At 43.4% G+C, this 26,095-nt stretch overlaps 1 protein-coding gene across 3 annotated transcripts in view; it reads right to left on the bottom strand.

The window, feature by feature from the left end:
• Positions 1–1,351: 1,351 nt before the first annotated feature.
• MYO10 (myosin X) overlaps positions 1,352–26,095 on the bottom strand; it is a 190,018-nt gene continuing 165,274 nt past the window's right edge. For all 3 annotated transcript variants that reach the window (XM_083747119.1, XM_083747120.1, XM_083747118.1), the window contains 13 exons: positions 21,586–21,679; positions 19,115–19,170; positions 18,089–18,231; positions 16,242–16,436; positions 14,927–15,084; positions 13,787–13,910; positions 12,152–12,449; positions 10,975–11,182; positions 9,721–9,857; positions 7,633–7,753; positions 5,091–5,546; positions 3,469–3,660; positions 1,352–2,422 (listed from right to left, as the gene is read on the bottom strand). In XM_083747119.1, the coding sequence (XP_083603245.1) occupies positions 2,312–2,422; positions 3,469–3,660; positions 5,091–5,546; positions 7,633–7,753; positions 9,721–9,857; positions 10,975–11,182; positions 12,152–12,449; positions 13,787–13,910; positions 14,927–15,084; positions 16,242–16,436; positions 18,089–18,231; positions 19,115–19,170; positions 21,586–21,679 (2,293 nt within the window). In that variant the 3' untranslated portion in view covers positions 1,352–2,311. The remainder of the gene's footprint in view (positions 2,423–3,468; positions 3,661–5,090; positions 5,547–7,632; positions 7,754–9,720; positions 9,858–10,974; positions 11,183–12,151; positions 12,450–13,786; positions 13,911–14,926; positions 15,085–16,241; positions 16,437–18,088; positions 18,232–19,114; positions 19,171–21,585; positions 21,680–26,095) is intronic.

The raw sequence follows: 26,095 nt of genomic DNA, 5'->3' as shown, positions 1-26,095 counted from the left end.
TTAAATAGACTAGTAAATCTCCAGGTCTTCCTTTGTACCACATCCTGATAATGCACAACCAGCAGTACTGCATATATTGTCCTACTCTTCCCCCTAACAAAACATTAGTGTCTTTGCTGAGCTTCATGAGAGCTCATATCTTGCTTTTTTTCTTCCTTTGGACAGTGCTTTCTCCCCCCCCCCCCTTCTGAACCAACATAAATGGGCCTCTTCACAGATCAGGATGGAGGACTGTGATTTGTTCCAGCCTTCTGGAGGTTGTGACCAGTGGAGTTAAGAGCATAGCTGCAGCACCCAAAACGTCAAACTGATGAAAGCTGGCCACAGCAGGACTACTTGCATCCAATTCCCTCCCCATGCAGAAAAGGGTCAGTCTTAAACCCAGTAGCTTCACTATAGGTATGACACCAGTTGTTTCAGTGACAGATGTAGACACTGTTCTAAGGTCTCACAGTAATTGGACTTAATACACAGCATAGCTACTTGGGAGTTGAAATTAGACCCATTACAAGGTAAGGAGGAATGAATAACCTAGGACCGTGAGGTCCCACCCCCACCCCTGCTGCCAGATTTCTGTAGCAAGCAGGTGCATTCCCCAAGGTCCTTGAAGGTAAAGGTAAAGGGACCCCTGACCATTAGGTCCAGTCGTGATCGACTCTGGTCCCTGAAAGCCCCTATGAATTGCAGTGCCTTTGGGCTCCCTAGTGAAGAAGCTTTGCACTTTTCCAGACAGGTTTAAGGGGCTGTTTTCTGTCTTGGATGTTTTGCTAGTGGTTCTGACAGTGAATGTGTGCTTCACGGTGCTTTTTGAATTTGATCTTTCATGTGATTGTATCATTTGAGTTGTAGACTTTGTCCTGTTCAACTAGGTTTTGTAATAAACAGTCTGTTTTTGATGCTCATTGTGGTGCACCTTGAAAAAGCAGCATATAAATACAATGCACAGAGATTTGAAGCTTCAGTGTCTGTCTTCTCTAAGTTACGAATTCAGTCTTTAAAATAATAGTTGCCCTGTAGATTAACTATATTTTGCAAATCAAACATAATTAGAAGAATGCACTTCTAAGGGCAATGGCAGCTTGTTATTCCATAGTACATAGAGCCTATGAAGAATATGTGTGAAATACCCCATAGGTTGTGGATAGTTTTCTTCCCTCCTCAAAACTGGCAATTTAGCCTATTTTAAAACTTTCCAGTTTTCTGCTGCCATTCAATTAGTGCACAGAAAAAATTGAGAGGGGCATGCACAACATTAAGTAAGATATATCAGAATTTTTCTGTTTAATTTAGTTCTTTTATAGTATGTTCTGCATTTGGCAAGTTCAAAGTAGCATACCACAAGACCACAATATTAATATTTTAAAAGAAATGTTTAATATCTTAAGAAACCCAACTGTATAAACTGAAGACATATGATTGAATATTGAGCGGATAATGGCAATTCTGTATTAAGGGCAGTCTATAAATATAGTGTATTTCAAACTACACATTATATATAATACAGCGGAGGTACAGAAATGCAGGTGTGTTACATACAGATGTAACAAAGAATGAAAAATTATCTAGAAGAAAATACAAAAATTATGAAAACCCCCAAATTTGTTAATAAAACTGGCTTATAAAGAAACTCAACATTTGGGACAACTATAGCTCTGGACTATTAAAATGTACAGAAAGACTGTTTACACCATTGCACATTATTATTCCCTTTTACTTTTAAAATATTGTGAAACGTGGAATAAAATTAGAGTTGACCCGAGTCATATGCATGCACACATATGAAAAACAAAAACAAAAAAGGGGGGAATACAGCATTGCTATTAAAGTCCCTACGGGAAGCCGCCTGCAGCATTCCTACAAAGATGCTCTCTTTCCCTCCTCATGTAAGAACCAGCCAGTTAGTTAGTGCAAGATGGCTGCAAATTAAGGAGAAGCTAATTCAAAGTGGTTTATTACAAAACACAACCCCTCTGATAATCACAAATCAATGCAAGTTGGTTTTAAAACATTTTAAGGCACTTCTCACTGCTCAGAAGGCAGTGCATTAAGTTAAGGCATACATTATGTTATCTAGAGGTAACAAAGCTTTAGAAGGCTTGAAGCATGCTAGCCAATGAGTTTATGGGACTATGGAAGTGGCTGTTATTATTTCTAAGCTCATCGAACACCACGTGTTGAATAAAGATTCTCCTAGAATCACGGTTTTGATTGTAGCCTGAGAGGTGCCTCCAAACACCATTTTTTGAGAAACTCAACGGATTGACGGTGATATGTTCCAAAAGGACAGAAGAGCAAGTTTCTTTCTCTGGTTTCACCTGGAGCTGCCTTGACTTCCGTGACTACTCACTGATCGAGAGGTGCTATAACGTTTTTTCACAATCATGCTGATGTAGGCTTTCATCAGTTTGGCAATGTCAACAACCTACCAAGACAATAACAATGCAAAACCAGTTAATGCACACTTCAGGCAATGGTCTTTGGTGTTGTGAAGAGCGTATTTATGAGATTTTACCTCCCAACAGTGTGATGTGGTATACTCTAGGAAAAGTTGGTACCCTGTTTCTTTTAGATTAGCGATAATTTTATAAATTGTCACAGAAAAAATCAGCTTGGCTACAACTTTTGGTTAAACATACATTTTGTTGAAATCAGCAAGCCTTTTGGTAGTCAATGAAAACAGTGTGGCAAAGGTAATTCTACCCAGCAAGCTATAAAATTGAATGGCCAATAGTCACATGACTATAATTTACAAAACTGTACACCTTTAAAAAATTATAACCAAATGTTGGCAGGGCTGGTAGTCTACTAAGAAAATTAGGCTAGCAATTTTTTTGTGAAAACCTATACTATTGGGTGAAATTTCTGAAGACTGTTCAGCTGTCTTTAAATAGCTAAACTAAATAGAATTTGCAAATGTTTATCTTTTATTTTGAAGAAAAACTGTACACTTCCAGCCTGGACCTATATAAGATTACTTGGTAAGTCTCACTGAGATTTGCTCCCAAATAAGGCTGCAATCTAATCTCATTTACCTGGGAGTAAACCCCACTAATTTTAATAGGACTTACTTCTGCGTAGAACTGAGTAGATTTAGTGGGACTTCAGCAACATTACTCTGTATGGAACTGTAACCCATAGAGCTCAAGATCGCCGATTTGAAAATCCTACAGAACTTCACTTTTGAAGAAGAGCAAAGGAGCACACAAGCCTAACTCAAGTTTCCTACTGCCTCAGTCTAATGCATGCTTACTGGGAAGCAAGTCCCACTGAGTTCAATGGAGCTTAATCCCAAATAAGCATGTGTAGGATTGCAGTTGAAGATTTTAATCCTGATGTGAAATTGCGCAGGCGAAAGAATCATGGAAGGCTTTCTATTTCTGAATACTGGCACAGTGGATTCAGTTTATTCATCCTGCTTAATTTAAAAAAACAAGGAAAACAGAACTGAATGACTAGTTCCTTTCTTACCTCAAGTGTTCCAAAAAGCAGCTCTCTCTCATCCACAACGATCTTGTAGACATTAGCGAGGGGAGCACCAAAGGAGAGGATGTGCTCATACTGAAATATTTCTAAAGGCCTTCCCTCTCCGCGTTTGTAGACAGAAACTGCATCAGCACTGACACCCAACCAAAGTTCTTGAGGGAAGCCCCCTTCTTTACACTGGGGAAAAATAATGTCAAGGTGAATGGCAGAAAACAGAAATGATGGTTGCAAAAATGCAATTTAAAATTATACATTTTTATGGTATTTCTTTTAGCATATAATGCCCTTTTCTCATTGAACATGTTTAGTGAGGTAGATTATTCTGGGAGTAATCTGCCTGAGCCTACGCAATTATTTTCATTGTCAGAGGAGGATCTGAACTTGTTTCAAAGGACTAAATTAAACACTCTCACCTTTGGGTCAAAACTGGTTTAGAAAGGATGTGCAATTAACTATTGCATACTATGCTCCTCTTATCATTTCCTACACCTGTACATATGAAGTCTGATTCCTTGTACAGACAAATCTAAGCCTAAATTACGCCAGGCATTTAGCTACTAATGTTAATCCATAAAAGACACACCAAATGCTTGAACTGTGTGGTGAAATGAGGCCCTTAAGATGGGTAGTAGCTGAGTGGATGGGTTAGATGTTCCTCAGATTTATATACACCTACTAATGTTTTACTGTTCAGTTTCTGGCCTCTTAAGCACAGCAGCCGTTGCCAATTCCTCAGTGTAAAATGGATAATCTGGGATGTGGGTGCAGATTAAAGTAGGGTCAGATAATGTCGCAAACGTTCAGTTCCTTAAAGCAGGGAAGGAGCTGACATTCTCTTATGCAGTTCCTGAGGCAGAAGGGGGATTTGGGTGTGTGTAGGCTCACAGGTGAAATTCCACAGCCGTAACCCTTTTCTCAGGTTCTAATCAAAACCTAGACAGCATCTTAAAAAGCAGAGACATCACCTTGCCAACAAAAATCTCTATAGTTAAAGCTATGGTTTCCCCAGTAGTGATGCATGGAAGTGAGAGCTGGACCATAAAGAATTGATGCTTTTGAATTATGGTGCTGGAGGAGACTTGAGAGTCCCATGGACTGCAAGAAGATCAAACCTATCCATTCTGAAGGAAATCAGCTCTGAGTGCTCACTGGAAGGACAGATCGTGAAGCTGAGGCTCCAATACTTTGGCCACCTCATGAGAAGAGAAGACTCCCTGGAAAAGACCCTGATGTTGGGAAAGATGGAGGGCACAAGGAGAAGGGGACGACAGAGGACGAGATGGTTGGACAGTGTTCTCGAAGCTACCAGCATGAGTTTGACCAAACTGCGGAAGGCAGTGGAAGACAGGAGTGCCTGGCGTGCTCTGGTCCATGGGGTCACGAAGAGTCGGACACGACTAAACAACAACAACAAATCAAAACCTACATAACCTCACCTGTAAAATATTCAGCAGGAGGAGGCAGACAAATTTGCAAACTCATAGAACGTGACCATACAAGATGTGTTACTATGTGTTATACTACAAATTGCTTATCTGTAGTTTATTTTTTTATTTAGTCTTATGATTTTGCTGTCAGCAATGCCCGTGGAATTTTGGTATACTCACCTCTACGTCAAAGAGTGTGGACCCATAGCCAGGCCACTCCTTAATCAAACTCATGTACTTGATCATTGCTTGCTCTTGGTTCATTCCTTGCAGTTTTTTCCATTTATCAATCACATTAGTCCTGGCTGCGAAGATTTCCTCTTTGACCCACATATCAAGCATCTGATCCTCTTCCATCTTCTGCCTGCTGATGGAACTGCTGCGGAAACTCCTCCTCAGGGTTCCTTCTAGAAAATTGGCCCGCTTCCTCTCTATCCTCTCCGCAGCGGTAAATGTTTTAGTGGACTGGATAATACGGGACGTGAGCCTCTGCAGTGGGTAGACTTCTTCCATTTCTGGCATAGTGATATTGGATGAAGTGTAGTCTCCTTGTAGGTATTGGAGCCGCAAGGCAGCAAGGACCTGGAGGGCTTCTTCAGGAGCCGGATAATGTCCTCTAATCACTGCTTCGTGTGCCTAATGGAAAAAAGGAAAACAAGACTTTTACAGGTATGCAGCAGAACATTCTGAATCCAAAATTTGCAGCTGTAGCATAGTGGTAATAAAACTGAACTGTGCACCAAGAAAGCTCTAGGTTCAATCTTGTTTCATCCATAATCTCGCTGGGTGGTCTTGGTCAAGCCACCACCTCTCAGCCTCAGTGCTCCCTCCACAAAAATACACTCCAGAACAAGGAAGGTAATATTTGCCTTACATAGCTTTTGTAGAGATTAAAACAAAGTAACACGTGAGATGCTTTGCAGGCTTTAAAGTAGTACAGTGAAACCTCAGTTGCCAAATGCTTTGGAAGCTGAACAATTTGGAACCCGAACGCCAAGAAACTGGAAGTGAATGCTCCTGTTTTCGAACGATTTTCGGAAGACGAACAGCTTCCTTGGTACGTTTTTTTTTCCCCATTGTCTTTGGGGCCAGTCCATTGATCCTCGGTTTTCGAACATTTCGGAAGATGGAACAGTCTTCCGGAATGGATTAAGGTTGAAAACTGAGATTCCACTGTATACAAATATTATTTATGTACATTATTTATACGTTTTTGCTCCTTGAAAAAGCAGGAAATATATATGAACAAGCTTCTTCCACTGGGGTACCTTTGGCAAAGCATAAAGAGTGCTTAAATGAAGAGAGCCACCAGAGGGCACCCCAGGCAGCATCTTCTCCAGGGAACGAACAAACTTATAAATACTTGCAAGCCTCAAGTTGGCTTTGGTATTGTTGCGTTATAAAGGGTTAAGTATCATTTAATTGACCATAAGTACATATGCAGTTGTTTGATACAGATGTGACAAAGGAAAATGAATAAAATTCAAATGACAAAAAGCTCATAATTGCAAAAGATCAGCCTGCCAAGTTTTATGATAGGTCATGCAAAGCTTCTGGGGAAATTGTTTCTAATCCATGAATGTTTCATGACATAAAAACATTTTTACTTTAGGTTCTGATGGTGCTTGGCTGTTCTCGACTTTATATGGCAGGAGTCCTGTGAGGTTGTTTGGATATAACTCCAGAAGATACAGTGACAGGAAAGTGATATAGCTACTTGCTACAAGTAATTTTCATGAACAGTTACAAAACACATGGAACATATATACCCATTTTAAAAAGGTAAAGGGACCCCTGACCACTAGGTCCAGTCGTGACTGATTCTGGGGTTGCGGCGCTCATCTTGCTTTATTGGCTGAGGGAGCTGGCATAAAGCTTCCGGGTCATGTGGCCAGCATGACTAAGACGCTTCTGGCGAACCAGAGCAGCACACGGAAACGCCGTTTACCTTCTCGCTGGAGCGGTTCCTATTTATCTACTTGCACTTTGACATGCTTTTGAACTGCTAGGTTGGCAGGAGCAAGGACCGAGCAACGGGAGCTCACCCCGTCTCGGGGATTCAAACCACCGACCTTCTGATCGGCAAGTCCTAGGCTCTATGGTTTAACCCACAGCGCCACCCGCATCCCTATATCCATTTTACTGATGGGCAAATGATGTGGGATATAGGGGACAATACAGTACATTAACTATGGAAGATGCAGTGATAGCCTTGAAAGGATATTAGACAAATCTATGAGGATAGAGGCTATACACAGCTATTAGTCATGATGGCTATATGCTGGCTATATGCATCAGAGGCACCATGCCTCCAAATATCAGTTGCACAGCAACAATGGCAGGAGAACAGGGCCTCTGCTCCTGTGCCCTGCTTGTGGGCATCTCACAGGCATCTGATTGGCTGCTGTGGGAAAATGGACACTGAACAAGATCAGATGCAGCTGGGCTCTTAATTTCTAGTGATGTAACAACCGTGGCTTGCGAAACATGGCTGAGAAAGTCAGGAATGAGCACCACCAGGCTCCCCTCTCTCCTTGCTGATCTGCCTCAATCCAGGTCCATTTAAACCAGGAGATCCTTGTTACGTCAGGTAGGTGTCAATCCAAGCAGCTTGCCTCTTTGATTTGAATGGAGTCTCTCTCCCTCTCCGTGTGTGTGTGAGTGTGTATCTCACATCACTAACTCTTCCCCAAAGTATAACAACCTTATCTCCTCTCCGTACCTGCTCAAACATGAATGCAAATTCCACACTATCTTTTGGCACATGCTCCGTGTCCAGGAAGCAGTAGAGCTTGAAGTAAAATTTCCATGCTGTATTCTCACCTTCTGAAGCAGCACCAAGCCTGGGAAAACACAAATACTCGGCAGTTTGAGTACAAATAATCAAATATAAACTGGCAATAAAATTTGAAAGCTGTATTTAAGATGTGAGTTGAAACTTTTGTATTGTGGGACATGTGGAATTGGTAATCAGGATCTTAATCTATGGCTCAAATATCAACTTCCATGAACACCGCTTTATATATTCAGCAAAATCAAATGTCAAATGTTACTAATAGGGTTCAGGCTGTAGAGTTGGAGTTGCATGTTTGAATGTAACCCCATGTGTGTGCACTGACCTATCAGATTACAAAAAATGTACCAACTCTGTCCCACTTTATGATGGAGGTGCTCAAGGTCAAGCGGGATTCAGGCATATTGAGTGGAATTGGAAAACTGCAGGGATCTTTTAGATTAAAAGGATTAGGAAAACTGATGTGATTACAAATTGCAAACTATAGACAGATCCTTTGGTTTTTCTATTAGGAAAATTAAGGAGAAGTACCCCCCCCCCAAAAAAAAGATAAAATAATGGTGGCAAATATTTTAGCTGCAGCAAGAATGGTAATGTCCAAATATGGGGAGGGGGGAGAGACTACAAAATAATGAGAACAGATTATTTGACACAGGAGTCTAATGTTTAAAATATTGCATTATTATTTTTTATTTAAAAAAAGCTCTGGAGAGGATCCTTAGACAAGCAACAAACACCCCCCAATGGCAACCTCCCACTCAAGCACATATATACCAGCCAAAGAACTGCATTTTGTAAAAAATGAAACAGAGAATTGGGAGGATCAGGGAGCCTCTGCTGGGGCCAAAGGATGTATATGAGGCCACTGTGCTGCCCATGGGCATCAATGTTGGGGATGCCAATTGTAATGCTATTTTTCCATCTATAGGCAGGTTTTTGTTTCTTTAATAAGCCTATGGCAGCTAGCATTACGGAGCTGGCTCAGAGCAACTGGTAGTCAAGTGAGCAAGATCAAGGATTGCTGTCTCGCAGTCGAGGTCCTAACCAGGATAATATAAGAAATCAAATCCCACAGAAGAAATTTGATTCATGGGTAAAAACTTTAGCAGAAGCAAATACATAAGGCAAAGGTAAAGGGCCCCCTGACCATTTGGTCCAGTCATGGCCGACTCTGCGGTTGTGGCACTCATCTCGCTTTATTGGCCGAGGGAGCCGGCGTACAGCTTCCGGATCATGTGGCCAGGATGACTAAGCCACTTCTGGTGAACCAGAGCAGCGCACGGAAACGCCGTTTACCTTCCCACCGGAGTGGTACCTATTTATCTACTTGCACTTTGAAGTGCTTTCGAACTGCTAGGTTGGCAGGAGCAGGGACCGAGCAACGGGGGCTCACCCCGTCACGGGGATTTGAACTACTGACCTTCTGACTGGCAAGTCCTAGGCTCTGTGGTTTAACCCACAGCGCCACCCGCGTCCCTTAATATATAAGGTACTGGATGCAAATTTGAAGCAGGTTTAACAAAATATAAAACAGAGCCGCTAGAGAAATGGGAAGGAGAAAGTATTGGGGAAGCTCTTTCTACTATTTGCCGCAATTGCAGTAACCAACTTTGCACCAGTATCAGTTTCAGCAGCAGTGTTAGGAGACAGGTGAACTTTAAGCTGCCACTGAGATTCTGGGAAAACTACCTGTGCAAATGCATTGTGACTAGTTCCTTTGTTAGAGACGTACCAATTGTGGAAAATTATAAAGAAGAAAAGGCTTGGACTGAAGACAAAGTCCAAGGGGGGAGGGTTGCAGGTGGTAAGGCACGAGAGAGGAAATTTTAGGACAGCACAACACAAGTACCACAATGAATAGTGATGAAATCATTCCCAGGCTTACAAGAGCTTCATTAATCCCTCTTTACGGGAGAGGGCAGTGGATGGGGAGATGCCATTGATTCACAAAAGGGAAATTTAAAAGGCTGCGGTTAGGGCTTTTAATTGCTTACTTATTAGGAGAGGCACACTCACTTTTCAAACTTTGCCAAGACATCAGCCACAACGGTCCTGCTTTCAATGGCTTTATCTGTAGTCCCATTGTATTCAAACAAGGCAAACATATTTCTGCTGTCTTCCATGGCCAGACCCCGAATTAACTTTTCAACAACCTAGTAGACAAAAAACAAAAACAAGACAAAACAAAGAATGTTAGACCATAAAAGGTAAAAGCATCAATTAGCCACACTGAAGGCTAAGGTACAAATTATGTTCAAAAGCATACGAACATCTATTTTTTTCATTGCACTTGCTTTTGTTTTTAACTTTCAACAGTCAACATTTCACATCAGTTTTCCTCCAGGCTCTTTCTTGATAAAGCATTTCCAGATTACAGTGGTACCTTGGATTACATACACTTCAGGTTCCAGATGCTTCAGGTTGCAGACTCTGCTAACCCAGTAATAGTACCTCGGGTTAAGAACTTTGCTTCAGGATGAGAACAGAAATTGTGCTCCAGCAGCGCAGCAGCAGCAGGAGGCCCCATTAGCTAAAGTGGTGCTTCAGGTTAAGAACAGTTTCAGGTTAAGAACGGACCTCCGGAACGAATTAAGTACTTAACCCGAGGTACCACTGTATAGACTTCATGTTTTTAAGTTGGCTAGAAACATCAATAACTGTTGGAAGATACACATATAGTACAGACTGACTATTCTACTTAAGAATGTCCAACAACTGGCATACTGCAAAGTTTCTGCTCTTCAACTAAAAGTAGCCAAGTATAATCATAAAACCAAATGCGTAATATGAGTAAAAGCATAGACAGAACTACATCCAACCCAAAGCAAATTACTGTTACATCTGCTATACCACATTTCTCTCTCATACTGTTCCTCATATTTGGAATAGTTGGTCCTGCACTGTGATTTGCATGTCTGTACAAATAAAAACTATTAGGGTCTCCTAATATGTTTCTACACAATGAAAAATAGGCAACATTCATAAACTCTGCGTTTTACCCAGAGTAGATCCACTGAAATTAATTAGCATTACTAAATTGGGCCCATTAATTTCAGAAGATCATATCTGAGTAAAATGTCATTGCCTACCACCCTATATGCTTCTGCATCTCAGAAGACAGATCACTGACTAAAATGGTATGATTATTAGTAAGTCACACAAATCTTTAAATTAAAGTTCAATAGGCCACAACAAACACACTGCACAAAATGGCGGACCCTCCACACCCTGAAGCTTAACCCAGGCAATCCAGTCCAAGCGTCATCTTACCTCGCCAGCAGTGGTGTGGGAGTTTATGGTGATCTTACAGGATCCCCCGCCGTGACAGTAGACGGTGGATGTCATCTCTTGTCTCTTGATCAAGGCTTCAATTTCATCCCGGGATGGCACAAACTCTCTGCCTTTGGTTTTTTTCAGCGATTCATAAATGAAGAGGGCATACTTCTCCATTTCTGTGCCTGGAAACTGGTCACGTACCCTGTGGGGGGAAACCCTGAGATTTAATTGCTCCATGTTTTGTTTTCTTGAATGTGGTGGTTTGAAAAACATTTAAGAGGCAATGGTGGGAGCATTCAGCCCAAGCAACTACTCTTGTGGTTGTGAGACCATTTTCACCAACCCTCTACAGTGGCACCTCATTTTTCAAACGCATCCGTAGTCGAACATTTCGGAAGTCAGTGCCTCAGTTTTCGAACACGCCTTGGAAGTCAAACAGAAAATGCAGCTTCCTTTTTAAGTTTTCCATTTTGAGGCTTCTGTTTTCGGACGTTTCGGAACTCGAAGAGACTTCTGGAACGGATTGTTTGAAAACCGAGGTACCACTGTATATCAAAAGGCTCCTCCACCACCCCATGAATAGATCGCTCTCGCAAGCAAGGCGGCTGCATAGAAAGCTCCTTTGTATTGACATCTTATATTTGCAGGCATGTTGATGGTGGATAACTGCACCCTGTATCTGCCTTGTGCTGTTCCATCCTCCTGGAGTCAGAGTTCTTTCCCTCAAGCTCAGGGCAGGAGACTGCATATGACTCTTGGCTTGGTTACATTTCTCTCATCTGGCGTCTTTTCAGTCCACCTCATCTCTGCACTGAGTTCTGGCTCAGCTGGCCTCAGATTTGGCCCAGCGTTCCAATCTAGCCTCTAGTTCCAATATAGCCTCTCTGCTTCCATCTCTGCTTCCTTTGAGTCTCTTTCCTGCTTTGCACTTTCATTCTCCCTCTTGCTGCGCTACCTACCCTCGATTTGTATCCTGGCCATTCCCTTATGTGGTGTGGCTCCCTGAGGTCCAGCCAGTCAGTCCTACAGCTGTCTCCCATCGTCTCCTCCAAGATGCGTTAGTTTCCAAAAGATCTGCCCCTTTCCACAACATGCCTATCTCCAGGATACGAAACTATACAAACTATTGCATGGCACACCATTGTGTGCAATCACCCATAGTTCTGCTTACCTTTTTAGGTGGAACTTCAGGTATCTGAGAATCCCGCGGCTTGGCAGAAACATGCAGCTCATGCAAGTGAGGATCTGCCAGCTGTACAGATTGCCAACGCTCCCCGGATTAGGCATTTTGCTGGTCTGCTTGATCAGTTGGCAGTAGAGCTCATCGCGCAAAGGCCGTAAATCATGCCCTGTCTGCAGAATACCCTGAATAATAGGAATGGGGTCTGACACGGACTCAAGTTGCTGCAGAGAATTAAAGATCTTGATAGCTTCATCCTGGAGGGTGGTGTAGCCTTTGTCTTTTAGCACTAGAAAACAGAACATGGAAGTACATCTCGCTGCTCAGGCAATCAAACTATTGTCGTAATTCACATGGGGCAAGCATCTGAAACAGTATGTCTCAACAGGTGTGTTTACAAAGCTCCCATTTTCTTATTATACTGGAACAATTAAGATACATCGTTTGCATAGATGTCCGAATGTCTACCCTTTTCCCTCCTTTCTTGGAATTGGATTATTTTGTCAAATATTTGGCTATCAATGGTTTTGCGTCAAATGATTTATTTTTAAAAGTTATCTGCAGTATCATTTACTGTTGCTTGGCTTTTTATTCTGAAGCTGCATTAACTGTTTTAAGATTTTGTCTATGTTTTATTTGTATACTTCTAAGGTTTAATTTTTTTGTGATCCGGCCAGAGATGGGGAGGTATAAAAATCATATAAATAAATTAATTTGGAGCAGGGAGCAGTGGGCTGCAAAGTGATTGTGTCTGGCTCCTGAAAATTCTGGCCAACACTGTATTATTCCACACTGGGGAAGCCACTGCCTGCCTCTGCAGCTAAGCTAGAGGAGCACTAGCTTCCTCATAACCTCAGTCAGGCTTCCTGGGCATTGCCGAAACTTTCCCCTGTGAAGTGTATGAATGAACCAGCCCCTGCAGTTGGGTTCCAATGTTTATTTCCCTCTTGGTTTCACACTGCCCTTTCCTGCTTAGAATACTGATGGCGAAGGACAATTGGGAAGAGGTACAGAAACCATAAAGAAGGCTGATCGCCGAAGAATTGATGCTTTTGAATTATGGTGCTGGAGGAGACTCTTGAGAGTCCCATGGACTGCAAGAAGATCCAACCTATCCATTCTGAAGAAAATCAGCCCTGAGTGCTCACGGGAAGGACAGATCCTGAAGCTGAGGCTCCAATACTTTGGCCACCTCATGAGAAGAGAAGACTCCCTGGAAAAGACCCTGATGCTGGGAAAGATGGAGGGCACAAGGAGAAGGGGACGACAGAGGACGAGGTGGTTGGACAGTGTTCTTGAAGCTACCAGCATGAGTTTGACCAAACTGCGGGAGGCAGTGGAAGACAGGAGTGCCTGGCGTGCTCTGGTCCATGGGGTCACGAAGAGTCGGACACGACTAAACAACAACAGAAACCAGGAGTATGATTTGGAGTGATGAGTTGGGAACAGCACTTGGCAGTCCCTGGCAACCTCTATTGGTTAAATATATAGCAGCAAACTGATGAGAAGATTACTGTTAAGGTGATGAGAGAAGGAGCCAAGGCATCTCATCTTCATGAAAGTGTCCCAAGGCAAAAGTGGTTTTGCAAAGGGAAGGGAATGGGCTCGAGTGTCCGAAGGACTTACCATTCAGGTTGATGTCCCCATATGGAAGTGGCAATAGCGGAGAATGCAGTGGGTGCTGTGTATAGCGAAGAATTGGGTTCCTCTTATAGATCTGCTCAACAACTTCGGGGTTCAGGCAGTTCTCCTGTGTAAATAGCAAGATTATTCACAGGCCGAGGATGAAAAACAAGCCTCCACTGAATGCTTGTGAAAGGTCAACAGCTCAAAAGGGAAATGGTTCTACCAGAAAGAGCTGACTTGTTTTGGAGCAGAATATAAACTTCAGGAAAAAGCACACCACCCACCCACCCAGAACCATTTAAGTATTTTTAGAAATTAATAATGCTTTTAAACGTGTTACATTTTAATTTAATTTTATTTGTATTGCCCTGAGCTCCTCTGGGATGAAACGGAGGATGAAAATTGGAAAAAATAACAGCCATCACCTCCAATTTAGAAGAGTTATAACCCACTAAAATAAACACTGTGCACCCTAAAAATCACAATAAAATATATAAAAACGGAGAGCTAAAAAAGCACAAACAGACACAGAGTAACATTAAACCATTTGTAGAAGCACTGTGCAAAGCTAAAAGAATCCAAAATCATGACAAAATAGGAACACGTTGACCAGTTAGATGCCTAGAGGCTGAGATAAAGTCTACTGTGTTTCTTATGGCTGCTGCCTCTGCCTGGTATCATGGGCCTAATTCACAAACAGAACAGAATGAAACAAAGATCCGGCACTCTCTCGATTTTTGTTTTATTTTCAAGTCCTAAATATGCAGAACAGCATGAGCACCTCTTTGTGGTAGTACAAATGTCACTACCATTGTCGTATTCCTCCACCTCCTATTGCAAGTGGGGACTGCAACAAAATGTTGCAGCGTGGAATGCTCTTGTTCAAGGTTCTAGCCAGTCAGCTATAGCTCTTTCAGGATATACCACCCTCCCAGTTCTTGTTCTGCCTCCCCCTGCCCCAACACTCATATGCCACTGAGCAATTACAATCCTCATTGGAGTTTTCCCCACAACACTTAATGAGTTTCTTCTTCAAACAACTGCCTCAGTTTTGGAACATTTAACAATTCTCTTTATGAGTGGAAAATAATGTGGTTGTTTGTCTTCTCGAAGCGTATTTTTCCAAGACCATGAGCCTACCTTAATGTCTTGAATGAGCTGCTGGGTGGGGGTGTCTATGGGTGCTTTTGTGTCTATCACATTCTGGATAGCACTTGACCAGCGAGTGGCTTCGTTGAGAAGTTTGGTATAGAGGCGGTAGCAGTGCTTGCGCCCGTACACGGTCACATTCCAGTAACCTGAGGCAAGAGTAAATAAGAAAACACCTTGTTAATCTGATTTACTCAAACTATTAATAGACAAGTGGTGAAGGTGAGCTGTCAAAAATCATAACAGTGACGGTGGGTGACTCAAAGGAGTGCAGTTCATAAGTCTGATCTGAAGGCTTATTAATGTTTACATTTAATTCATTCCGGAGGTCCGTTCTTAACCTGAAACTGTTCTTAACCTGAAGCACCACTTTAGCTAATGGGGCCTCCTGCTGCCGCTGCACCGCCGGAGCAAGATTTCTGTTCTTATCCTGAAGCAAAGTTCTTAACCTGAAGAACTATTTCTGGGTTAGCGGAGTCTGTAACGTGAAGCATATGTAACCTGAAGCATATGTAACCTGAGGTACCACTGTAGTATACTGCTTTCTTGAAACAACCTGATATACTGTATCCTGTCTTACTTAACATCATACAGATCAAAACAGTGCAAAGGCCGGTTCTCTACATCTCTGAAGTGTGTGCAAATTAAAACCACTTTAGAGGCCAATTTAGGAAGAATAGGTAAAAAGGCACCCTGACCGTTAGGTCCAGTCAAGGACGACTCTGGGGTTGCGGCACTCATCTCACTTTACTGGCCGAAGGAGCCGTCGTACAGCTTCCGGGTCATGTGGCCAGCATGACTAAGCCGCTTCTGGCGAACCAGAGCAGTGCACGGAAACACCATTTACCTTCCCGCCAGAGTGGTACCTATTTATCTATTTGCACTGCGTGCTTTTGAACTGCTATGTTGGCAGGAGCTGGGGCAGAGCAATGGGAGCTCACCCTGTCGTGGGGATTCAAACCGCCAACCTTCTGACTGGCAAGCCCTAAGCTCTGTGGTTTAACTGACAGAGCCACACAAGTTCCAAAACAGTACACTAGCGGCCATAATTGTGGAAACCTTTTGGGGAAAGTGTATTTCCGAGGTTTGATGGCTCATAGCACCACTTTTTTGGGGGGAGTAATACCATAAAATTATATATACTAGTGTATATGGGAGGCTTAAGAATACACTTTTTAAAATTTTGCCTAACACTTTAAATTGGAATCTTTTTCAAACCCCAAAGTATTTTAGCAGATTTTTAATATGATTATCGATGGCCACATCACTTGAATCTAGGGGAAGAGCTCCTGCTGAAATTAGTTACCTGTTTCTTTAAAGATTTTCTCATCCGGTGGTACCACAGAGCAGAGGCTGTTCAAGACCAGGGTGCCCAGTTTGAGGGCATTCTTCTCGGAGCTTTTGTAATAATCTAATGAGTTGTGTGTCAGGACAAACCACCGCTTCTTCAACTTCAACAAAGTCATCTTTGGGCTGTTCTTAACCTCCTTATGTAACCATCCTAGTTTAGAGAAAAAACATTTCCTGAATACTGATGCTCTTCTAGAGCTGCTCTCAACTTTGGGCTGCTAGTCCAAAGTTTTAAAACCCCCTGCTATTCACAACACATAAAACAATAAAACAGCATTTACTGAGTTCTTCTCAGAAGGCTGTTTTGATGTAGGACTTAATACCCGTTCTTAAGTCAAGATGAAGATGAAGCCAAAATGTTTCTCTTTGTATAGGCACATCTGGGCATAATGTCGTCAGGTCTAATACATGTAGGCATGTCACGTATTAACACCTAAGCCATGTACAATGGGGTTCAGTGGAGAATGGATTTTGTTTTGTGAGTGTGAGTGGGGTGTGTACTAAATCATTCCTCCATTCTTCCCCCTCAGGGAAGAAGGGAAAAATGGAGTAGGTTGGCTGGCAATATTTAAACTTTTTAGAAAAGAACCCACCCCCCTCAAAAAACAACAACAAAAAACAACTCTTCCAAACCCACTGGCATTTTTATCATATTAGCAGCTACCAGTTTTTTAGGGGGGAAGTGCTAGGGAATTGTTTTTTTAAAGCTGACATTCCACAATCCAAATCCCCTTCTCTGAAGCAACTCAGAAACTATTTAGTCCTCACAGTTACCCTGAAACTGCACCTTCACCTCTCAGGGAAGGAGAGGACAATGATAAATGCTTCCCCAACATTGGGGTGAACTAACTACTTTGTTATTGTTCAATCTACCCTCTGTGTTAATATAAAACAAACGGAGAATACCCAGCTCTAAAATCCTCCCTGTGCTTTAGAAGGAATCCTTTTCAATTCAGCACAATGTCACAAGCTTTAACAGGAGATATTTGGGGCAGAGTTGCCAAAAATATCAGTGACACTAGTGGGTCTACTTCAATCAACTCTAAGAAGATTTCCCACCCAATTCTCTTGTTATAGCCTTTTCAGATTTTCCCCAACCTCCTATAGCAGGCATAGGCAAACCCCGGCCTTCCAGATGTTTGGGACTCCAATTCCCATCATCCCTAGCTAACAGGACCAGTGGTCAGGGATGATGGGAATTGTAGTCCCAAACATCTGGAGGGCCGGAGTTTGCCTATGCCTGTCCTATAGTCTTGCACCATCATAAATGAACTAAAAGTTGCTTGACTGGTACGAATGAGGAGAGGCAACAGACCTCATAGCAATATTGTGGCTAGTACAGGAAGGAGCTGCTTCTCATTACGGCATCGTAAACTCTGGACATAAAAGACAATTGCAAACATCCATGCTTTGGCTTTTCGTCTTAAGATGTACTGCTTAAATGTGGCCTCCTCAAGTTATTAGCAAGTACCGCATTTTTCGCTCTATAAGACACACCGGACCACAAGACGCACCTAGTTTTTGGAGGAGGAAAACAAGAAAAAAAATATTCTGAATCTCAGAAGCCAGAACAGCAAGAGGGATTGCTGCGCAGTGAAAGGAGCAATCCCTCTTGCTGTTCTGGCTTCTGGGATAGCTGCGCAGCCTGCATTCGCTCCATAAGACACACACACATTTCCCCTTATCTTTTAGGAGGGAAAAAGTGAGTCTTACAGAGCAAAAAATACGGTACTTTGGGAGCCAGAGTTTAGTAAGGAAAATACCCCATTTTGCAGGGGGATTTCACCTGAAAGATGCTCCTACCTCTCACTATGAACTCTTGTCCCTCTACTCGGGTGTCGCCTTTGGATCTCTGCAGCAAGGTGATCCAGTGATGCATCTCCTCTGGAGTGTCGGCGTTGCAGTGGAGAACACGATTAGCGGTGATGATCACAAATGAATTGGGTCTGCCCAGGAAAAAACAAATAAAGCAAAAAAGGCCTGTATAGTAAACATGGATACTGTTTGGGACCATAACAAAGTGAGTCTGACTCATACAAAGCAATTCTCTTTTGTTTGTACTGTATATTTAAGCAAATGCTGATTCACTTTATTATTCAACTTTGCCTGACTTGTTTTTCAAACACTGACATTTGACAGCTTGGCACAAATCCCACAATTTCAAAACTACAGCCAAACTTGTTTCTGCTTCCACCTTGCTCAGGTGGAATTCTCTCTGTGAGAATTAGCTCAAACCTTTGCTGGTTTATTCCAAAGATCAACATGAAGACACAGGTTCCGAACACAAAACAGAGATGCTTGATCTATTAGCAAAATAAAGGTAAAGGTAAAGGGACCCCTGACCATTTAGATCCAGTCGTGGACGACTCTGGGGTTGCGGTGCTCATCTCGCTTTATTGGCCGAGGGAGCCGGTGTACAGCTTCCGTGTCATGTGGCCAGCATGACTAAGCCGCTTCTGGCGAACCAGAGCAGCACACGGATACGCCGTTTACCTTCCCGCCGGAGCGGTACCTATTTATCTACTTGCACTTTGACGTGCTTTTGAACTGCTACGTTGGCAGGAGCAGGGACCGAGCAACGGGAGCTCACCCCGTCTCGGGGATTTGAACCGCCGACCTTCTGACTGGCAAGTCCTAGGCTCTGTGGTTTAACCCACAGCGCCACCCGCATCCCAAATTAGCAAAATAGAGTGGTTGAATTTAGAACTGCTCTACCTTACTTTTCTTCTTTAATTTCTCAAGCTGATAGTCTCACAGAAAAAACATATTCTGTTTCAGAACAAAGGGCTGAACAAAAATAAGATTTCTGAAAGTGGAACTTGTTCTTACCGATCTGGATTGTCAGATGCACAGACGGAATCGATCAATCCCACATCCAGTGTACCCTGCAAAAAAAAAGGGAAAATGAACATTGTGTTGTCTGGCCCATGGAATACATGCCCGTTTAGTTTCATGTGTGGATGGTAATAAACGATTTAGAGAATGAGGGTTAGTGGGTTCGAATTCAATAATAAGAGGTAGTGGAAAAACATCAGTTGCTTTTGAGCAAGTTGAACAAAAACTCTTGATAAGGCTTTATTTTATAATGGCACTACTGCAAGGGATAAAATGCCTTGCAGGCATGAGCAGAAAAATGTTTAATCCCAGCCTGTATGCTCATTGGTATTTTACTGTAATTGTGGCAATCTCACTTGGTGTACATGTCAAAATTTGTTTCCAGAGTTTTCCCCCAACAAGCTGCTCCTACTTCTGCCATCAAATTCACCAAACCACTTTTTGGAGGCTTTTATAGGGGGAGCATGAATGCCCATTTTCTATTCATTATTTATCTCTGCAATTTGTAGACTCATCCATCATGTCAACATGATTCCAGGTTAGTTTCCAATAGTGCACAAAATAGAAGAATATATCTTAACTGTTATTTAAAAGCTGATTAATTGAAGCAAGCAATAGAGCAGAGCAAGAAAACCAATCAGCAGTTTCTGATTTACTTCAAATACCAAGTAGAACATATTCAAACTACCCTGCACAACATCGTCACATTTTACCACTTCATAGGTGGGACACTGTTGCAATGCACACAAGTTCTAATTATTGTCAGCGGCAGACAAAACCCACTGCCGTGTGATGCATGAAAAGCTCTTCTCTGTTGCAGAACCTTACTCGAGAATGCTCTTTCTTTAGGTCAGGCATGTCCAAATCCAGCCTACCTGTTGGTTTAATCCAGCCCCTGCTCAACAACTTCAATCCTAAAAAAAGGTCAGCAACTTTGGTCGGCCCTCACGCAGGTTCACATCATTCACTTCTTTGAAAAAAGTTTGGACACGCCTGCTTTAGGTGGTGGAGACGGTCAGCAAGTAGAAACAATCCTACTTTGCCAAGTACACGGAAAAAAGGGAATCTTTCTACATTGATGGGTGGCACCATGCTAGGGTTTCCGAAAGGAGTTTTCCCTAGCCCTGCCTGGAGATCCCGGAAGCTAAATCTTGCACCGTCTGCATATGATCTACAGTGGTGCCTCGCAAGATGAAAATAATCCGTTCCGCGAGTCTCTTCGTCTAGCGGTTTTTTCATCTTGTGAAGCATCCCTATTAGCGGCTTAGCGCTATTAGCGGCTATTAGTGGCTTAGTGTAGGGGACGCAGGTGGCGCTGTGGGTTAAAGCCTCAGCGCCTAGGACTTGCCGATCGAAAGGTCGGCGGTTCGAATCCCTGCGGCGGGGTGCGCTCCCGCTGCTCGGTCCCAGCGCCTGCCAACCTAGCAGTTCGAAAGCACCTCCGGGTGCAAGTAGATAAATAGGGACCGCTTACCAGCGGGAAGGTAAACAGCGTTTCCGTGTGTGGCTCTGGCTCGCCAGAGCAGCGATGTCACGCTGGCCACGTGACCCGGAAGTGTCTCCGGACAGCGCTGGCCCCTGGCCTCTTAAGTGAGATGGGCGCACAACCCCAGAGTCTGGCAAGACTGGCCCGTACGGGCAGGGGTACCTTTACCTTTTTAGTGGGTTAGTGTGGATTAGAAAAAAGGGGGGGGGACTCGCAAGACTCGCAAGCCCATAGGGAAATTCGTCTTGCGAAGCGCCTCAAAAAACGGAAAACCCTTTAGTCTAGCGGGTTTTTCGTCTTGCGAGGCATTCGTCTTGCGGGGCACCACTGTACCACTAATCTACGTGTAGTGGCAGGACTCATCCAGCAACTAGGCCACCTCTGTCCTGGAAAAAATGGAGCAGTGGATATACGATATCTTTGAATGAAATTGAGAAACTACATAAAACATTCAAAAACCCCTAAAAACTCAGAAACCCCATTTTAAAATACACTATACTATAACATACACTATACTAAAAAATACACTATACTATAGAGACCCCTTACGCTGCGTTTAGAACCAGAATTGCATTTGCATAGAAACTGTTTCTCAGGCGGCTAAGTCCTGGGCTTTATAACCCTATACCTTCTTCCAGAAGGCAGTAGCTGAAAGAGATCATTTCCGGGGTGCGTACTATCCTGCGCTATCTCTGCCGCTTTCTTATGGCACCTGGCAGCATAGATTTGATCTAAGGTGGGAAGAGTGCACCCAATTATTCTCTCTGCAGTCTTTACAACCCTGGATAGCATTGTTTTCCCCCTGACCGTGCAGCTCCCGAACCACATGCACAGACCATAAGTGAATACGCTCTCCACAGTGCAATGGTAAAATGCCATCAACAGGTCCTTTGAGAGATTGTTTTTCCAGAGGATCTACCAACCATATTGCTATAATAGTATTTGCAACATTCTGACGCTGAGTGTAAGCCTTCCTTACCACGGCATTCTGTGGGTTTGCTTGCTCATCGTGCATTTCCCTGATTTCCTGTTCTGTGGAAGCGTGGACTTGACTCAAGACACTGAACCATTGACTGAAGGAAGAGAAAACGCAGAAAAAAGGAGGAAATCAGTAAAATATTCTCATTCAGGAGGATTGTCTTTACTACTGTCTTGAAATGAAACAAATGTCTGATGACCTGTTTATTTTTTCTTGGAAGGATATTCACATTCCCCACATTCTAGATAAAGCCAAGAGGCATCCCACTCCCTCCCTACCGCAGTTAATGAGCTCCTAAAACAATTAACTATTGTCTGTAAATACAAAATAAATTTGTTTCAAGAATCTGAATCCACTAATCTTCATTCTCCAATTTGTGTGCCGTTATGTCACTACAGTGGGACCTTGGTTTAAGAACAGCTTAGTTTATGAACAACTTGGGATTAAGAACGCTGAAAACCCGGAAGTAGGTGTTTTGGTTTGTGAACTTTGTCTTGGAATAAGAACATGTTCCGCTTCCTATTGAGTGTGTTCCATTTGTAAACTGAGTCCCCCACTGCTATAGGAAAGCACACCTTGGTTTAAGAATGCTTTGGTTTAAGAACAGACTTTCGGAATGGATTAAATACGTAAACCAAGGTACCACTGTATTAATATTTACCATTATGACAAGATGAATTTTTTTTTATTCAAAAGAAGGAATGCTCTCTGTTGGTAGACAGAAACCCTGAGATTTTTCACAGGAAAGCCACCAATGATTTTTACACTAACACTGTATCTGAGTACTTTAAAACTATCTCTAACAACATTTTTCTTTTTGATTAGAATGCACAAAATTTATCAAACGAAAGACAAAAAAGCACCTAGATTTCATACACAATTCATTCAACACATAAAACATTTTGTCGTCCATTTGAAATAGATTTCCCTACCTGAATCACCTTTTCATACATAGAATCACTAGACCCCAACTTCTCAAAGTTACTCTGTATTTTTATGTTCCTCAAAAATGCTGTTTTAAAAGCACTACCTGTCCTCAAATTTTCCTTATTAATTCTTGGCTGATATTTGATTCCTTTTCCAAGTACTAACAAAAACAATTCTAGCTAATGTACGACAGAAAACTTGGTTGCTTATCCAAATAAACACTGGTTTTAACAAACCAAAGTGTCTACTATCCCATTAAACTGAAAATGTTCATTTATGAAATTAACCACAATCCTCCAATAATTCATTGTGATCACAAACTTCCACCATATGTGGGAAAATCTTCTTTTGATTCCTTACATAGCAGGTATCTCCCGATTCTCTACTTATGTGGTCCATTTCCCACAAAGTTCAATGCCATGTTGTGTTCTACTTGACACAATTCTCTCTTTAATTTACTGAGTCATTGTCCTTTAGTAAATAAAAATTCTAAACTTCCTTTTTCTAATATCTATGCCACTTTGAGCTGACAGCTTCAGGGCATTAATTACAATGGCTTTACACCCAATAGAGATAAGAACTAATGCACAACCCAACACTGCAAAACTGAGACTATTTCCTCCTTAATGTGCATTATTAGCCATTTTATGCTGCATGTTATTGGCTAGGTTTTTATTGTTAATGTGTGTATAAAGTATCGTGACACATTTATTCATGCACTACCTCCTGCATTTTATTTTTCCTTCAAGGAGCGCAGGTGCAGCTGACACAGATGCTTTTATCACACTGGGTTATCAGTATGCGGATGATACCCAGCTCTACCTCTCTTTCAAATCAGAACCAGTGAAGGCAGTGAAGGTCCTGTATGAGTGTCTGGAGGCGGTTGGAGGATGGATGGCAGCTAACAGATTGAGGTTGAATCCTGACAAGACAGAAGTACTGTTTTTGGGGGACAGGGGGCAGGTGGGTGTGGGGGACTCCCTGCTCCTGGATGGGGTAACGGTGCCCCCGAAGGACCAAGTGCGCAGCCTGGGAGTCATTTTGGACTCACAGCTGTGCATGAAGGTGCAGGTTAATTCTGTGTCCAGGGCAGCTATCTACCAGCTCCACCTGGTACGCAGGCTGAGACCCTACCTGCCCGCAGATTCTCTCGCCAGAGTGGTGCATGCTCTGGTTATATCCCACGTGGACTACTGCAATGTGCTCTACATGGGGCTACCTTTGAAGGTGACCTGAAAACTACAGCTAATCCAGAATGCGGAAGCTAGACTGGTGACTGGGAGACCACATAACACCGGTCCTGAAAGACCTACACTGGCTCCCAGCACGTTTCCGAGCACAATTCAAAGTGCTGGTGCTGACCTTGAAAGCTCTAAACGACCGTGGCCCAGTATACCTGAAGGAGTGTCTCCACCCCCATCATTCAGCCTGGACACTGAGATCCAGCTGGGAGGGCCTTCTGGCGGGTCCCTCACTTCAAGAAGTGAAGTTACAGGGAACCAGACAGAGGGCCTTCTCGGTAGTGGCGCCTGCCCTGTGGAACGCCCTCCCATCAGATGTCAAAGAAATAAACAACTATCAGACTTTTAGAAGACATCTGAAGGCAGCCCTGCTTAAAAAGGTAAAGGGACCCCTGACCATTAGGTCCAGTTGTGACCGACTCTGGGGTTGTGGCGCTCATCTCGCTTTATTGGCCGAGGGAGCCGGCGTATAGCTTATGGGTCATGTGGCCAGCATGACATGTTCCCTGTTTAGGGAAGCTTTTAATACTGGATGAATCATTGTATTTTAATATTTTGCTGGAAGCCGCTCAGAGTGGCTGGGGAAACCCAGCCAGATGGGTGGGGTATAAATAATAAATTATTACTATTATAATTGTTGTTGTTGTTGTTATTATTATTATTATTACAAGCCTATGTACTGAGTTAGGCTGAAAGGGGGGGTGCCCAAGACAATCCAGCGCTTCTCTTTGCCAAATATATCCATTTTCTAAGTGGGATTGATTTCTGATTATTTTGTAGGAGATTCTATTTCCCTCATTTATAGCAGAGACAAGGAAGCTGTGGCCCATCCAGTTGTTGGGGGGGGGGGAGGGCAGTCAGCCTGGGCAAGGACTGACAATGATGGGAAATGTAGACCAGCAGTGTCTGGAATGACACTGATTTATAGACCTAAAAGTTGCTTTTGATTGACTAAACAGAGAACCTTTATAGTCCCCGAGTTAAATCAGCTAAACATTAACTTCCTCCTGGTGTTTATGTTTAGAGCCCTTCACACTAATTCTTGGCCAAAGGTGAAAACAGATAATGACTAACTATTCTGGCATCTTTTCCAGTATCAGATGAGTTGAACAAAGGCTGCACTGTGCTGTCGCCGCCTTTCTGTTCTGTCTTCATGCGAAGCTGGGATCATCTAAGGCTAACCTTTTCTGGACCAAGGGCCAAAACTTCACCCATGACCAACTATTTGAGGGATGCATGCAAGCCAGATGTGTGTGTGGCAAAAAGTTGGTTTGGCCAACCCACTTTCGCACGCATATACACAAAGGGCACAAGTCTGTATCCTCAGATGATTTATGTAGATTTGCAAAGGGGGGGTTATTGCTGCCTCCGTGCTTATTAAAAATATTAATCCGATGACAGACATCTGGGATTATTTGCCTCTTCATCAGGGTCCCTAATGTGAGCAGAGAGGACTAGAACACACTTTTTTTGGTCTCAGCTGCCCAAAATGTATTTGTTGTTGTTTAGTCATTTAGTCATGTCCGACTCTTCGTGACCCCATGGACCAGAGCATGCCAGGCACTCCTGTCTTCCACTGCCTCCCACAGTTTGGTCAGACTCATGTTTGTAGCTTCAAAACGTTTAGGGGGAGATAAAAATTTGCTTTGGTGGGGAAGGCTTGATCTGACCCCTGGCCTAGGGATTACCGTATTTTTCGCCCTATAGGACGCACTTTTTCCCCTCCAAAAATGAAGGGGGAAATGCGTGTGCGTCCTATGGAGCAAATGCAGGCTTTCGCTGAAGCCTGGAGAGCGAGAGGGGTTGGTGCGCACTGACCCCTCTCGCTCTCCAGGCTTCAGGAGAGCCGCAGCGCCAGTCCCACAAGGTCGGGGGACAGCGGGGAGGCGGAACGCTGCCATCCCGCTGTCTCCCGATGTGGTTTGAGGGCTGACGGCGGGGAGACGCGTGCTTCTCCCGGCCACCAGCCCCGCAAGCTCTGGGGACAGCTGGGAGGCGCAGCGCGTCCTCCCGCTGTCCCCGGACCTGATCTGCAGGCGGGCGGCGGGGAGAAGAGCGCTTCTCCCCGCTGCCTGCCCCGCAAGCTCGGGGGACAGCTGGGAGGCGCAGCGCGTCTTCCCGCTGTCCCCGGACCTGGTCTGCAGGCGGGCGGTGGGGAGAAGAGCACTTCTCCCCGCTGCCGGCCCCACAAGCGCCTGGGGGCGGGGGAATAAATTTTTTTTCTTTATTTCCCCCCAAAAAAACTTGGTGCGTCTTATGGGCCGGTGTGTCCTATGGGGCGAAAAATACGGTAGCTACTCATAATTGCAACATGATTGTGGAAGAAACATGACTGTAATATG

The sequence above is a fragment of the Podarcis gaigeae genome (genome assembly GCF_964106915.1).
Source record: "Podarcis gaigeae genome assembly, chromosome: 7".
NCBI classification, from domain to species: Eukaryota; Metazoa; Chordata; class Lepidosauria; order Squamata; family Lacertidae; genus Podarcis; species Podarcis gaigeae.
Note: the sequence above shows the minus strand (reverse complement) of the source record. Positions and strands in the feature narration are given on the sequence as shown.